Genomic DNA, 15,117 nt, shown 5'->3' on the forward strand with positions numbered 1-15,117 from the left:
CACACTCCTGTTGTGAAATTGCTTTACTGTTTTTGAACTTGATATGTGTTTAAGGCTGGCCCTTTTTCATGGGTGTGCTTTTGTGGGTTCTTCACAGTCCTTCACTGGAACTATACTACACGTGACACTCCAGAATTTTTCCCTCCAACTAGCCAGTAACCCCTAACCCCTCTAGCCCTCAGCCTAGTTTTCTTTCAGGCCATTCCACAGTAGAAATAATTCTGATTTGAATCCTTGTTCTTTCGCTTTCTCCTCTTCTTTCCCTTCTCTCCTTTTCTCCTCCTCCCCCTGCTCCTCCTCCCTTCTTCCTTTTTCTTGGTGGTGGTCTGGGTACTTCAGGTGGAACTCTGGGTAGAATTTTTTAAACAGCTTTTCAAGATATACTTCACATACAATAAAACTTACCCTTTAAAAAAATTCTTTTTAATTTTTTAGAAACAGTCTCTGTCAACCAGGCTGGAGTACAGAAGCATGATCATAGCTCACTGTAACCTCAGACTCCTGGGCTCAAGCAAGCCTCCCTTTTCAGCCTCCTCAATAGCTAGGACTACAGTAGGCACCACCATGCCCAGCTAATTTTATTTTTTGTAGAGATGAGGGTCTCCCTGTGTTGTCCAGGTTGGTTTTGAACTTGTGGCCTGAAGCGATCCTCCTCCCTTAGCCTCCCAAATTGCTGGGATTACAGGCTTAAGCCACTATGCTCAGCCTTCACCCTTATAAAGTGTATCTTTAGTTATTTTTAGAATTTTTGTGCAACCATTGCCACTATCTAAATTTTAGGACATTTTAATCCTCTGGGTAGGATTTCATATAGGTCCAGACTGGCCCTCTGTGTGGCCGTGCTTTCTTGCCCCTCTCTTACCCTGAGCAGTGGAAGTATAGCTGGCTCCTGATACAGTATGTCTCCTCACTCTTGTGTGCCCTCTCCTGTCTACCTCATGTTGCTGCCTCAGAGTGATAGGCAACACCTTTAGATTCCTAAAGTGTCTATTAGGCACTGCCTGCTGTGCCCTCCACTAACTCCAGAGAACATATATCAAGGACTCCAAGGGGTCCCATTGAAGCTTCTTTCAATTGCTTGAGGTGAAAGGAAGGCACCTTTCCACATCCCTCGCACTTTGGAGGAGACATGAAAATCAGCACACAACTCTCTTCAAAGAAATTCTTGTGCAATCTTTGCTCTACTCTTTATGCCCTGAGTATAGGCGTTAGAGCTATCTAACCAGTTCTCAGATATATTACTTTGGAAATTTGCTACAGGGTAGTCCTTCACACAAGTCATGTTGGTATCTGATTGCTAATAGTATCTGATCCCTCGGTTGAAACTTCCAATTTATTAATATTTATTAATTTATTAATATTTTATTCCAATTTGTTAATACTTTTCCAATTTATTAATATTTTTCATGTAGAAGATAACTCACATATCTTTAGAAAGGAATGAAGCTGCTACTTTTTTCTGTTGAATAAATATGCTATTATATAATAAAGTCAATGAGAACCTAGAGACTTTGGTGCAGGCAAGGGATCTAAATAAATAATTGCACTTCTTGTACAACCTAAGTAAAAACGCTTTTGGCTTTTTTAAAGCAGTATCTTATAGTTTCCTTTTAACTATCACATTGTGTACATAAGTAGACACCCTGGAGGCAGACTTTAAGCATAAAATGTTTTAGTAAACATTTAAAAAGGAAAGTGAAAGGACAAGACTGGCCTCATTTATAGTTGGAATTGCTTTTTTCAGTCAGGATTAAGTATCATAAATGTAAATTAAAAGAGAATAGTAGCTTGTCTTGTTAGTTGAGTAAACAAAGTCAACTTTTATCTAAAACAGATGTTTTTATAGGTTAACTTTTAAACTCCTTATTTGGCTTCTTTTCCAAATCTGCTTCTCTCTTACAATAGAAATATACTATATATGTTATGCTTAAATTGGTTTTGTCTGGGTAGAAATCTTATGAATCACTCTAAAGAACAATTTTCAAGCTGTGTCAATTTAGGAAAATTTATATAGAAGGATTTTAACTAGTTACATTTTCCTCTTTTAACATGAAAATAGGCTTATTAAGCCCTATAGAAAATCTTAAGTTTTATCAGTATATCATCACTTAATTGAACGCCATTGGAAAAACTGACCTGACAAAAATTTCAGCACAGACACTTTTCTGATCTTTTATTAATTCACCTTCTGTAGAATCATATATCAAAGCATGTTCACAAGCATAGCCACTTCCCTTGTCATAGCCACCCAAAATGACATTTTTATTGTTACTATCATTCCTGTGTTACAATAGGGAAACAGAGGTTTAAAGGAAAAGTGACTTTCCCAGGGAAAATGGTGAGTTGCCAACAAAGCTGGGTCTGGAAATACTTAATTGCATTTAGTGCAAAATATACAGTTATAGTATATATATACTGGAGATAATAGAAATCAACTAAAGAATGGAAGAAATGTGTTCCATCTTATTCCCAACTTCCCCTACCATGGCTGTAGGTTCTCCTCTCTATTTCTCTCTACTTTTATATCTGGGATGGATAGGATGAAACCTGGAACAGAAATCTGAAAGGCCTTCAGTTCAGTCTGACTGCTTTGGTTTATGATCTGTATTTTGGTGCCTCCTAGTACCCTGGGGTCTCTTCCTTTTTCCATAAAGCAGTCACCACCCCCATTCTCCAGTTCTGTCTCTGAAGTTGACCGTGTTGGGGTAGGACTAGTGGTTGTTTTGAGGGTTTTTCCCTCCAATTCCTTTACCTTCTATGAGTTTAAGATAACATTTAGATTGGTAGCCATATTGAGAAATTAGATAGACGGGGGCTTATAGTCTGTCATCACTGATGTAGACCTTTTACTACTGCAAGTACAGTTAAGTTGCTGATGCATAGACCATCTGTTACCTTTGTTTCCCAGGTAATATGCACGTGTCACTAGCTGAGGCCCTGGAGGTTCGGGGTGGACCACTTCAGGAGGAAGAAATATGGGCTGTATTAAATCAAAGTGCTGAAAGTCTCCAAGAATTATTCAGAAAAGGTAAGCTGCTGCTGCTGCTGCTGCTGTTGTTGTTGTTGTTTCAGTATTGGGTAGCTAAAAAACAGTTACAGGGTCAGAGATTAGATTTTTGTTTCATTATTCCTGTGCCTTTGGCAGAGTATGAAAGGAATACTTTCCTTATCTCTTTTAGGGCTGAAAAAGCTCCGCTATTATCTACATTCATTTGAATATCTTCTATGTGCCCAATATTGCACCAGGCAGCAAAAGTGTAATGGTGATTGAAACCAAAACAGTTCTTCTCAGTTTAGAGCTCACAGTTCAATGTGGAAAATAGCTATTAATAAAATATTTGGGCCAGGCGCGGTGGCTCATACCTCTGGTCCCAGCACTTTGGGAGGCTGAGGTTGGGGAGTCACTTGAGGTCAGGAGGTTGAGACCAGCCTGGCCAACATGATGAAACCCCATCTCTACTAAAAATACAAAATTTAGCCGGTGTAGTGGTGGGCACCTGTAATCCCAGCTACTCGGGAGGCTGAGGCAGGTGAATCACTTGAATCCAGGAGGTGGAGGTTGCAGTGAGCCAAGATTATGCCACTGCACTCCAGCCTGGGTGACAGAGTGAGACTCCGTCTCAAAAAATAAATAAATACACACACACACACACACACACACACATTTGTACGTATAAACAAATGTAAAAAATGCAGCCATGACAAGGGCTAAAAAGGAGGGATTCCGTGACTCTCTGAGAACTCATAATAGGAGGATTTGACTTGGTCATGGCACAGAAAAGGAAGGCTCTCCTACACAAGCTAAGACCCAAAAGAAAAGTTAACCAGGTGAGAGGGAGGGGAAAAAATCTGGTAGAATAATATATGCATCCCTGTTACTCTAAATCGGAATGATATAGGGTCAACAAGTATTTTGGTGTTTCCCTGTAGAGGAGGTCACTTGGTCCAAATGGTTATGTGGCATTGTGGAGTTAGAAAAGTTAGAATCATCCTTTGGTTGTCCAAAAACTTTTGATACCATGCCAGAAGTTGCACATGAAGATGTTGTTTGCCATTCATAGCACCTGACCAAAACTTACTTAGAATAGTAGGTGAAAAAACCAAGCGTCATCTAAAGAATCAGTCTCTAAAATTGATTTGAATGCATACATCAGGCACAAAAAAGCCTGACAGAAATAAGTAAGGATTGAGGGTAGTGATAGTTCTGAAAGTGTGGTACCAGCAACATTAGCATCTTTTGAAAACTTGTTAGAAATGCAACAGTAAAACACACATTAGAGACCTACTAAATAAGGAACTCTGGGGGTGCAGCCCAGCAATTTGTGTTTTAACAAGCCCTCAAGGACATTCTGATGCATGCTAAAGTTTGAGAACCATTTATAGGATAGAGTTGCTAAAGACCAGGAGCCATGGGAACCTTCTGGAAAGATGTAGGGATAACTACTGATTGAGTACAGGAAGGTCTAGAGACAGGGGAAGAGTGTTTGGGGACAGATGGTAAGCTTTGTTGTTTTTGTTGTTGTTTTTTAATTCAGAGACAGGATTGTGAAAAAACAGTGTTAGGGCCCACGCATCAGTGCTATAACCTTTATGTTTGATGATCTTTAATTAGAGTTAGGATTAATTTAAAGAAAATTTATTCATTTGATCTAATATCACTTAACCAAAAATCTGGGTATTTTAAATAAACATTATTTCTTTGTTTGCTTCACTTTATTTTTCAGAAAATTTTCAGAAAATTGGAAAGTATAGACACTCCAGAGTATACAGGATGTAGCTATACTCCAAAGGTGTTATTGAAGGAAAGATATGTTGATGGTATTATTCAGTCAATTAATAATTGTCAATTAATATTTAAGAAATACCTTCTACTTGTGAGGTATTGTGTGGAAGATCCAAATAAGTAGGTGTCACTTTTGCCCTTAAGGGATTTATTCAGATAAAAGACACAACTGCAAATTTACCACTTCGAAACAAAGTGCCAAATGAGTGACATAGACAATAAGTACTACAGCTGTTCAGAGGAGGGAGAGAGAATACCTCTTTTTATTATACTAATGGCAGGATTACTGCCCAGGCCATGACTCATAGAATATAAAGCATCTTGCATACTGTAAGTACCTAAGGGTTTTTCCTTGTTTCACATTTCATGATGTTAATAGAGATCAAATGAATATAAAGGTGTTGTCATTGAGAGGCAATTATTGCATAACATATTGGCACATTATAATAGACTTACCAGATGTATTATAAAATTAATTGTGAGGTAGCTGTGTCTTAAATACTGTCCAATAGGGGCTGGTTAGCATAAGGCCTCCAGTCTAATTCACAGAGTAGTATCAGTAATACAGAGAGATTGAATTTGGTTTCTTTGGCAGTTTGAAGATTACCAATTGTTATGATTGCTAATTGGAAATTTCTATTTATTTGGAGGAAACAAATGCTTATTTGATTTAATTTATCAGAAATTTATGATTTTTCATTCTTTGTATTTGATAACACGATATCTTTTTTGTATATTTGATCACAATATCTTTTTGTCACAAGTTCTTCTCTTGACTCTTGTGACAAATTGAAATAAAATAATTATTAGTTTTTTTTATTTTATGGAAGAATGGTGGTTGTCTTAGTTCTCTCGTAGACTCCTTATGCATAACACTGGGAGTGGCGGGGGGAAAATAGCAGGTAAACTATAATGGTGTCCAAGAAGTTTATGTGTTTTTTTAAAATGCTTTCTTGTCAATGGCTTTTCCCCCTTATCATCTTGAATTTGTACGTTGTTCCTGTTTCTTTTTCAGAATATAAGTGCAAGCATGCTGTTGACATTCCTATAAGAGGGGGCTGGAAATAAGCATTTCTACTGGGGTATTATTGAACAAGAGCCAAGAAAATTATCTGTTTCTTCGTATTTTTGAGCCTCCCAGCAATTGAAGGCTTTCCATTTTTAAAAGCAAAATTGCTATGGTTATTATTCATAGGATAATGATATCTAAGCATGGCCTTGTTAAAAGACACCATCTTCAAATGAACTTCTCTTCAGAGGAGGGAAAATGTAAAACTTTTAATAGTCATGCAATTCTAACATGTAGATGAAGGTGATGATGAAAGGTGGTTCCCCTTTTGGTGTAAGTTTCTTAGTTTTGTTGCCTTGTGGTTACTAAAACGTACAATCTGTATGACTACCCTGAGAAATCATAAGATAGTATTTTTTGAGATTTTCTTGTGATCTTACACATGATCTATCTTTGTAAATATTCTGTAGTCATTTGAAAAGAATTGTACTGTCTATTCCTAGGCTATAGCTTAAGCTCGTGAATGTTTGTGCTTACAATTTTTTTAAACTTTATTAGTCTGTATTCTTCATCTGTCAAATTCCTAGGGATAGTCAAAACTTCCCACTATGATTGTGTTTTTGTCTGTCTTCTTCTGTAGTTACATATTTTCGCAATTTTGTGTGATACATGTGATGGCTAATGACTAATATAAATGGACAAGATTTTTATTAACATAAAGTAAGTTTTTTTCTTTACAAGTCATTGCAATAAATTCTGTTATCTACTCTTAATATTGCCACGTTTGCTTCATTTTTGTTGACACTTACCTACCTTTCCTGTCTCTAGTATAGCTTTCCTCCTTCCTTTATTTTCACATACTTTATGCTGTAATTTAGGTACTTTTTGTGAATGGTAGATAGCTAGATTTTTATTTTTACCTAGCTGAGGAGTTGCTGTTCTTTAATTAGGAAGTTAATTGTAGTTATTGAAATAAAAGTTTTGGCGAAATTTTGCTAAGAATCTTCCTGTGTTATGATTTCCTAGTCGCATGCCTTTCAGTTCATCTTTTCTTTTCTTCTTCTTCTTTTTTTTTTTTTTTTGAGATGGAGTCTCACTCTGTCACTCAGGCTGGAGTGCAGTGGTGCAATCTCAGCTCACTGCAACCTCCACCTCCCGGGCTCAAGCGATTTTCGTGTTTCAGCCTCCTGAGTAGCTGGGATTACAGGCGTGTGCCACCACACCTGGCTGATTTGTTTGTATATTTTTGTAGAGACGGGGTTTCACCATGTTGGCCAGGCTGGTCTTGAACTCCTGACCTCAGGTGATCACCCACCTCAGCCTCTCAGAGTGCTGGAATTACAAGCGTGAGCCACCGCACCTGGCCCACTTCATCTTTTTAACTGATTGAGAATCCTAGCTTATGTCAGAAAAACATATATACATTTAAGATTCTAGCTTTTATATCATGGATGAATTCATGTAGGAGCTCAGTGTTCCTACATAATAAAAAAATGCTATTCTCCTGCTCTTTATGAATAATCTTTAGAAGTGAAGTTATTGCTACCTTGGAAAACTTAGCTTACAACTGTAGTAATTGTCCAAAACAGTAATTTTTTTTGTTATGGAACTGTTGCTCTCTGCAGAAAACAGCTCTTTCAAATCTTGAGGTTTTAGGGTGTTAGACTGATTGATTAGTCAGAGGAAGAGACTCAGTTTCCCTCACTTAGGCAAGGATATAAATCCCTTTATAAGTAGTCACTTCTGGTTCCCTGTTTAATAAATAAAAGAATAATTAATGAAATGAGTAATTTCAATAAACAGTTAAAAAGATAATAGAATAAAGCATTTGATAAAGAGAAATATTAAAAACAAGCCAGGTTCATTGTCTACATTAAAAAGTTCCAAGAGATACCAGCAAGTGTCCTGAGAAAATTGAAAGACCACATTGTGTTTCTTATATTCTTTGAAAGACAAATTTGGATCAGATTGTAGAGAACAGAGCATATATAATTATTTGACTGTATTTCGTTTTTATAGTCTTATTATAAGTGAAAATGACAAATTAGAAAGCTAAGACAAATATCAAATTTCAGTCCTAAAAAAGTGCTTAAAAATTAGAATTTATAGATAACTTTTAAAAATCTTATTAGTGAATAAATCTGTTAAATAATATCAGCAAAATTTAGTGAATATTATGTTCTATTTTTTATACAATTTTATTGCATAAATACTTTCAGGAAAATTCTCTTGCTACTAAAAGAAAAAAGTGTGTATAAGAAATATCTACATATACTCAGAACCACACACATTTCTTTTATTTATGGAATCAAACTCTTAGAGCTGAAAAGATTTTAATCTGTTCAGTCTAATCATTTTAGAGGTAAGGAAACAGCCCAGTTTAAATGACTTATAGGAGTTAGTATTGGCAGAGCAGAAATAATGTAACTATTTTAAAACAAATCATTATGAACTTACACCTATTTAGAGCTATAAAATCACTTCGTGTGTATATAACAATAAAGTTTAAAAATTGATAACACTCTTATCAATACAGCAACAGGAGGTTTACAAAAACAGTATCAGGTGACATGATTTCAGATTCTGTAGTTATTTAAAAAAATAATAAGGAAAAATGATGAACAAAGTTGTTGAACTATTCAACAACTTACATGAAATGGACATCTAAAAAGACACAAACTACCAAAGCTCACTCAAGAAAAAAATAGACAATCTGAATTATCCTATATCTATTAAGATGATTGATTTTTTGTTTGTTTGTTTGTTTTTGGAGACAGAGTCTCACTGCCACTCAGGCTGAAGTGCAGTGGCGTGATCTTGGCTCACTGTAACCTCTGCTTCCCAGGTTCAAGCTATTCTCCTGCCTCAGCCTCCCAAGTAGCTGGGACTACAGGTGTGTGCTACCACGCTCGGCTAAATTTTTTTTTTGTATTTTTAGTAGAGATGGAATTTCGCCGTGTTGGCCAGGCTGGTCTTGAACTCCTGCCCTCAAATGACCCGCTCGCGTCAGCCTCGCAAAGTGTTAGGATTACAGGCGTGAGCCACCACACCTGGCCAAGATGATTTAATTTATAGTTTAAAATACCCCATAAAGAAAATTCCAGGCCCATGTTGTTTCACTAGGGAATTGTACTAAAAATATAAGGAAGAAATAATAGCACTTCTATACAAGCACTAATAGAACATTGAAGAGAAGGGTGTACTTCCCAACTCATTCATTCTGTGAGGGCAGCATTACTGTGATTTCAAAGTCAGACAAATACATTAGAGAAAAACTACAAACCAATATGTCTCATGAACATAGATGCAGAAATTCTTAAGAAAACTTTAATTAATTGAATCCAACAATATATAAAAATGATAGCACATCATGATCAAATGGATCCTAGGAATGCAAGATTGGTTGAACATTCACAAATCAGTCAATATAATTGACCATAGTAACGACTAAAAAAAGAAAACGATATTATCTTTTTAATAGATGCAGAAAAAACATTTGGTAACATCTAATATCCATTTCAATCTTAAAAAGCTCTTAACTCAGCACCGGGCTTGGCAGCTCACACCTGTAATCCCAGCACTTTGGGAGGCTGAGGCAGGAGAGACTGCTTGAGTTCAGGAGTTCGTGACCAGCCTGTGAAACATGGTGAAACCTCGTCTCTACAAAAAATACAAAAATTAGTCAGGCGTGGTGACATATACCTGTAGTCCCAGCTATTCAAGAGGATGGCTTGAGCCCAGGAGGTTGCAGTGAGCCAAGATAGCACCACTGCACTCCACCCTGGGCAACAGAGTGAGGCCCTGTCTCCAAAAACAAACAAACAAACAAACAAACTCTCATCTAGGAATAGAAAGGAACTACCTCAACCTAATAACGGGTATCTACACATCATACTTACTGGTAAAACATTGACTCTTACCCTAAGATCAGGAATAGGTCAAGGATATCTGCTCTCATTACTTATATTGAACATTGTATTCTAAGTTCTAACTAGTGCAAATAAAACAAGACAAATAAAAGGCATCCAGATTAGACAAAAGTAAAACTGTATGTATTTGAATATGACATGTTCTATATAGAAAATTTGATAGAATCCAGAAAAGCCACTTGAAACTCGTAGATGTTTAACAAGTTGAAAGATACAAGATCAATATGCAAAAAACAACTCTTTTACCATTTAGAAATGATTAAAAAAAAGTAAAATATGGAATAAAAAATTTAACAATATGAAAAAATTAGGAATAAACCTGACAAAAGATATGAAGGCCTATGAAACAAAAAGTAAAACACAGCGCTGAGAGAAATTAAAGAACACTTAAATAGATAGAGAGCTATGGTGTGTTCCTGTATCGAAAGACTCAGTATTGTTCAGATGTCAGTTTTCTCTAAACTGATCTCTAGATTCAGTGCAATTCCAACAGCCTATATTTTTTTGTAGAAAATGACAAGTGGATTGTAAAGTTCATGTGGAAATTCAGTGGACTTAGAGTAGCCAAAACAACTTTGAAAAAAGAACAATGCTTGAGAACTCTGACTACCTGATCTCAAGATTTATTATAAATCTACAGTAATCAAAATAAACAACTAGATCAATTGAACATAATAGCGTCCAGAAATAAATCCACACCTATATGGTCAATTGATTTTCAAGAAAGAAAGATGCCCTTTTCAATGAATGGTGCTGTAATAATTGGATATCCATATACCAAAAATTAAAGTTCTTAAAAAAAAATGAGACAGTAGTTGTGTCCCTGAGTTAGGCAGAGATATCTTAAATAAGACAAATGTATGATCCATAAAAGAAAAAAAAAGATACAGTGGACTTCATCAGAGTTAAAAACATCCACTCTTCTAAACATATTATTAAGAGAATGAAACAAAAAGACCTACACTGGGAGAAAATATTTGCAATTTTTTTTTTTTTTAAGACAGAATCTCCCTCTGTTGCCCAGGCTGGAGAACAGTGGTGAGATCTCGGCTCACTGCAACCTCCGCATCCCAGGTTCAAGGGATCCTCCCACCTCAGCCTCTCAAGTAGCTGGGATCACAGGAGTGTGCCACCATACCGGGCTATTTTCTCGTATTTTCATAAAGACGGGATTTTGCCATCTTGGCCAGGCTGGTCTGGAACTCCTGGCCTCAAATCATCGGCCCGCCGCAGCCTCCCAAAGTACTGGGATTACAGGCATGAGCCACTGTGCCCAGCCAGCAACTGGAAGTTTCATAGACTGCTAGTGAAAATGTAAAATGATACAGCTTTACATTTGGGAAACTGACAGTTTCTTTAAAAGTTAAATATACCTGCCATATACACTCCTAGTATACTTACTTAAAAGAGATGAAACTGTGTGTCCATACAAAGACTTGTACATGAATGTTCATAGCACATTTCTTGGTAGTAACCAAAAGCTGGAAAAAATACAAATGTCTATCAACAAGTGAATAGATAAACAAATTGTGATATATTCATATCATGAAATGCTACACAGCAATAAAAAGGAGTGAACTATTGATACATGCGACAACATCGATTAATCTCAAAATAATTATGCTGAGTGAAGGAAGTCAGACAAAAAATAGTACATTCTATATGATTCTAATCTAAAATTCTAAAGCATACAAACTAAGCTGTAGTGAGTGACAAAGCAGATCAGTGGTTGTTTAGGGATGAGAGATGATGATGGGGATGAAGCAGGGAATTATAAAAGAGCATGAGGAAACTTTTAGAGGTGATGCATATATTAATTATCTTGATTTGATTGCCATAATAGTTTCACAGGCATATTCATATGTCAGAATATCAAATTGTACTCTTTTAGTATGTGCAATTATTGTATGTCAGTTATTCCCTAACAAATCTGCTTAACGAAAAGGAATATCAAACATTTTTTCAAAAACCGTTTAAATTTAGAGCTTGATATTTTTTCTTACTAATTTTAAGCTGTGTTTTTAAAAGAAAAATGTTTTTCAGTCAAATGCTGTACCTGACTTTTTTGAGCCAAATGTTCATTTTTCTCTTTGTAGATCATCAGGAGTAGACTACCCACCTTTAAAAAATAATATATGATAATATAATTTTCTAATAAGTATATTTAAATTAGTTTATTGAATTTATTTTTTAAAATGACTAAAAACATTTTTAAAAATGAGAAAAATTCAGAATACTGAAAATGTTAAAAGTAGGCAATGTTATGGGATTGTGTTCCTCAAAAATTCATGAAGTCCTAACCCCTAATACCTCCAAATAGGACTGTATCAAAGATAGGGTTTTCAAAGAGCTTATAATGTTAAAATACAGTTATTAAGGTGGGGCCTAATCCAATATGACTAGTGTCCTTATAAGAAGAGGAAATTAGGACGTAAACACATACAGAAGGAAAACTATGAGAAGACATACAGAGAAGATGGCCATCTATAAGCCAAGAAGAGAGTACTCAGAAGAAACCAACCCTGCCAGCACCTTGATTTTGCACTTTTACAAAAGTACAGAATTGTGAGAAAATAAATTTCTCTAACTTAAGCCATCCATTCTGTGGTACTTTGTTATAGCAGCCCCCAAATATGAATACAGGCAGAATGAAAAAAATTAATAAAACATCTCAAAATAAAATATATGGTGACTAAATTTAAAATCTCAATGGAGATCTTCAACAGATTAAACAGAATATCATTTTTATTTTTAATTATTATGCCTACATACTAGTTATTTTTGAGGTACATGTGATATTTTGAAAAAAGCATACTGTGTGTAATGGTCAAGTCAGGGTAGCTGGGGTATTCATCACCTCAAGCATTTATCATTTCTTTGTGTTAAGAACATTCATATTCTACTCTTTTATTCTGAAATATGCAATAAATTGTTAATTGTAGTTGCCCTATTGTGCTACTGAACATTACATCTTATTTTTTCTATCTAACTGTATTTTTATACCCATTAACCATCCTCTCTTTATCCCCCCTCCCTACTATCTTTCCCAGCTTCTGGTAACCGTCATTCTACTCTCTGTCTCCATGAGTTCAATTTTATTTTTGAAGCTCCTGCCTATGAGTGAGAACATGTGAAATTTGTCTTTCTGTACCTGGCTTGTTTCACTTAACGTAATGTCCTCCAGTTCCATCCATGTTGTTGCAAAGGAAAGGATTTTATTCTTTTAATATGGCTGAATAATATCTGTTGTGTATATATGCCACATTTTCTTTACCCATTCATCTGTTGATAGATACTTGAGATGATTCCATAACTTGGCTATGGTGAATAGTGCTGCCATAAACGTAGGAGTGAAGATATCTCTTTGATACACTGATTTCCTTTGTTTTGGATAGATACCTAGCAGTGGGATTGCTGAATCATATGGTAGTTCCATTTTTATTTTTTTTGAGGAACCTCCATACTATTCTCCATAGTGGCTGTAGTAATTTACATTCCCACCAACAGTATACAAGAGTTCCCCTTTCTTCTTATCCTCACCAACATTTATTATTGCCTTTCTTTTTTTTACAAGTCATTTTAACTAGGGTGAGATGGTATTTCATTGTAGCTTTAAATTTATCTGATGATTGGTGATTTTGAACATTTTTTATATACTTCTTGGCCGTTTGTATGTCTTCCTTTGAGAAATGTCTATTGAGATCCTTTGCCCGCTTTTTAATGGGATTATTTGTTTTTTTCCTCTTAAGTTGTTTGTGTTCCTTATATATTCTGGTTATTAATCCATCAGATGAATAGTTTACAAATATTTCTCCCATTCTGTGGGTTGTCTTTTTGTTGTTTCATTTCCTATGCAGAAGCTTTTTAGCTTGATGTGATCCTATTTGTTCAATTTTGCTGTGAACAAAAGTGGTTTGGTTGCCTGTGCTTCTGAGATGTTACGCAAGAAATCTTTGTGCACACCAGTGACCTAGGGTTTTTCCCCAATGTTTTTTCCTAGTAGTTTCATTGTTCCAGGTCTTAGATTTAAGTCTTTAATCTACTTTGATTTTATTTTTGTATAAGGCAAGAGATAGGGGTCTATCTTCATTCTTCGACATATGGATATTAAGTTTTCCCAGCATCATTTATGAAGAGACTGTCCTTTCTCCAATATATGTTCCTGGCACCTTAGTCAAAAGTGAGTTCACTGTGAATGTACGAATTTATTTCTGGGTTCTCTATTCTTTTTCCTTTGTCTATATGTCTGTTTCTATGCTAGTACCATGCTGTTTGGGTATCTATAGCTTTGTATTATAATTTGAAATCAGGTAATGTGATGCTTCCAGCTTTGTTCTTCTTGCTCAAGATTACTCTGGCTATTTCTGGGTCTTTTGTGACTCCATATAAATTTTAAGATTTTGTTCTATTTCTGTGAAGAATTTCATTGATATTCTAATAGTGATTGTATTGAATCTGTAGATTGCTTTAGACATGCGTCACGTCTAAACATGCTTCATATCTAAATGCATGTTAACTACAGACATGCGTCATGCTTGGATAATTTTTATTTAAACATTTAAGCAATATTGATTAGTCCAATCCATGAACATGGAATATCTTTCCATTTTTGTGTGTCCTCTTCAACTTATTTTCATCACTGTTTTGTTTTGTTTTGTTTTGTTTTGTTTTGTTTTGTTTTGTGGTGGAGTCTTGCTCTCTCACCCAGGCGGGAGTCCAGTGGCATGATCTTGGCTCACTGCAGCCTCTGCCTCCCAGGTTCAAGTGATTCTCCCTGCCTCAGCCTTCCAAGTAGCTGAGATTACAGGTGCCCACCACCACACCCGGATAATTTTTGTGTTTTTAGTAGAGATGGGGTTCTGCCATACTGGCCAGGCTGGTCTCAAACTCCTGACCTCAGGTGATCTGCCTGCCTCATCCTCCCAAAGTGCTGGGATTATAGGCATGAGCCACCACGTCTGGCCTTCATCACTGTTTTATAGGGTTGTGATTTTGTTTTTTTGTTTCAAGATGGGGTCTCACTCTGTCACCCAGGTTGGAGTGCAGTGGCACGATCATGGCTCACTGCAGCCTCTGCCTCCTAGGCTCAAGTGATCCTCCCACCTCAGCCTCCCAAAGAGCTGGGACTACAGACATGTCATGCTTGGTTAATTTTTATATTTGTTTGCAGAGAAGGGGTTTCACCATGTTGCCCAGGCTATCCACCTGCCTCAGACTATCCACCTGCCTCAGCCTCCTAAAGGGCTGGAATTATAGGCATAAGTCATTGTACCTGGCCTGTTTTATAGTTTTAATTGTAGAGATCTTCTGCTTCTTTGGTTAAGTTTATTCCTAGGTATTTTATTTTATTTGTAGCACTTGTAGATGGAATTACTTTCTTAATTTCTTTGTCATAT

The 15,117-nt window shown here is 36.1% G+C and overlaps 1 protein-coding gene across 25 annotated transcripts in view; it reads left to right on the forward strand.

Moving 5' to 3' along the window:
- Positions 1 to 15,117, forward strand: part of PTPN13 (protein tyrosine phosphatase non-receptor type 13) — a 243,490-nt gene that overhangs the window by 37,795 nt on the left and 190,578 nt on the right. For all 25 annotated transcript variants that reach the window (XM_024246017.3, XM_024246021.3, XM_054553498.2 and 22 more), the window contains exon 2: positions 2,909 to 3,028. In XM_024246017.3, coding sequence (XP_024101785.2) covers positions 2,914 to 3,028 — 115 coding nt within the window. In that variant the 5' untranslated portion in view covers positions 2,909 to 2,913. The remainder of the gene's footprint in view (positions 1 to 2,908; positions 3,029 to 15,117) is intronic.

The sequence above is a fragment of the Pongo abelii genome, chromosome 3 (assembly GCF_028885655.2).
Source record: "Pongo abelii isolate AG06213 chromosome 3, NHGRI_mPonAbe1-v2.0_pri, whole genome shotgun sequence".
NCBI lineage: Eukaryota > Metazoa > Chordata > Mammalia > Primates > Hominidae > Pongo > Pongo abelii.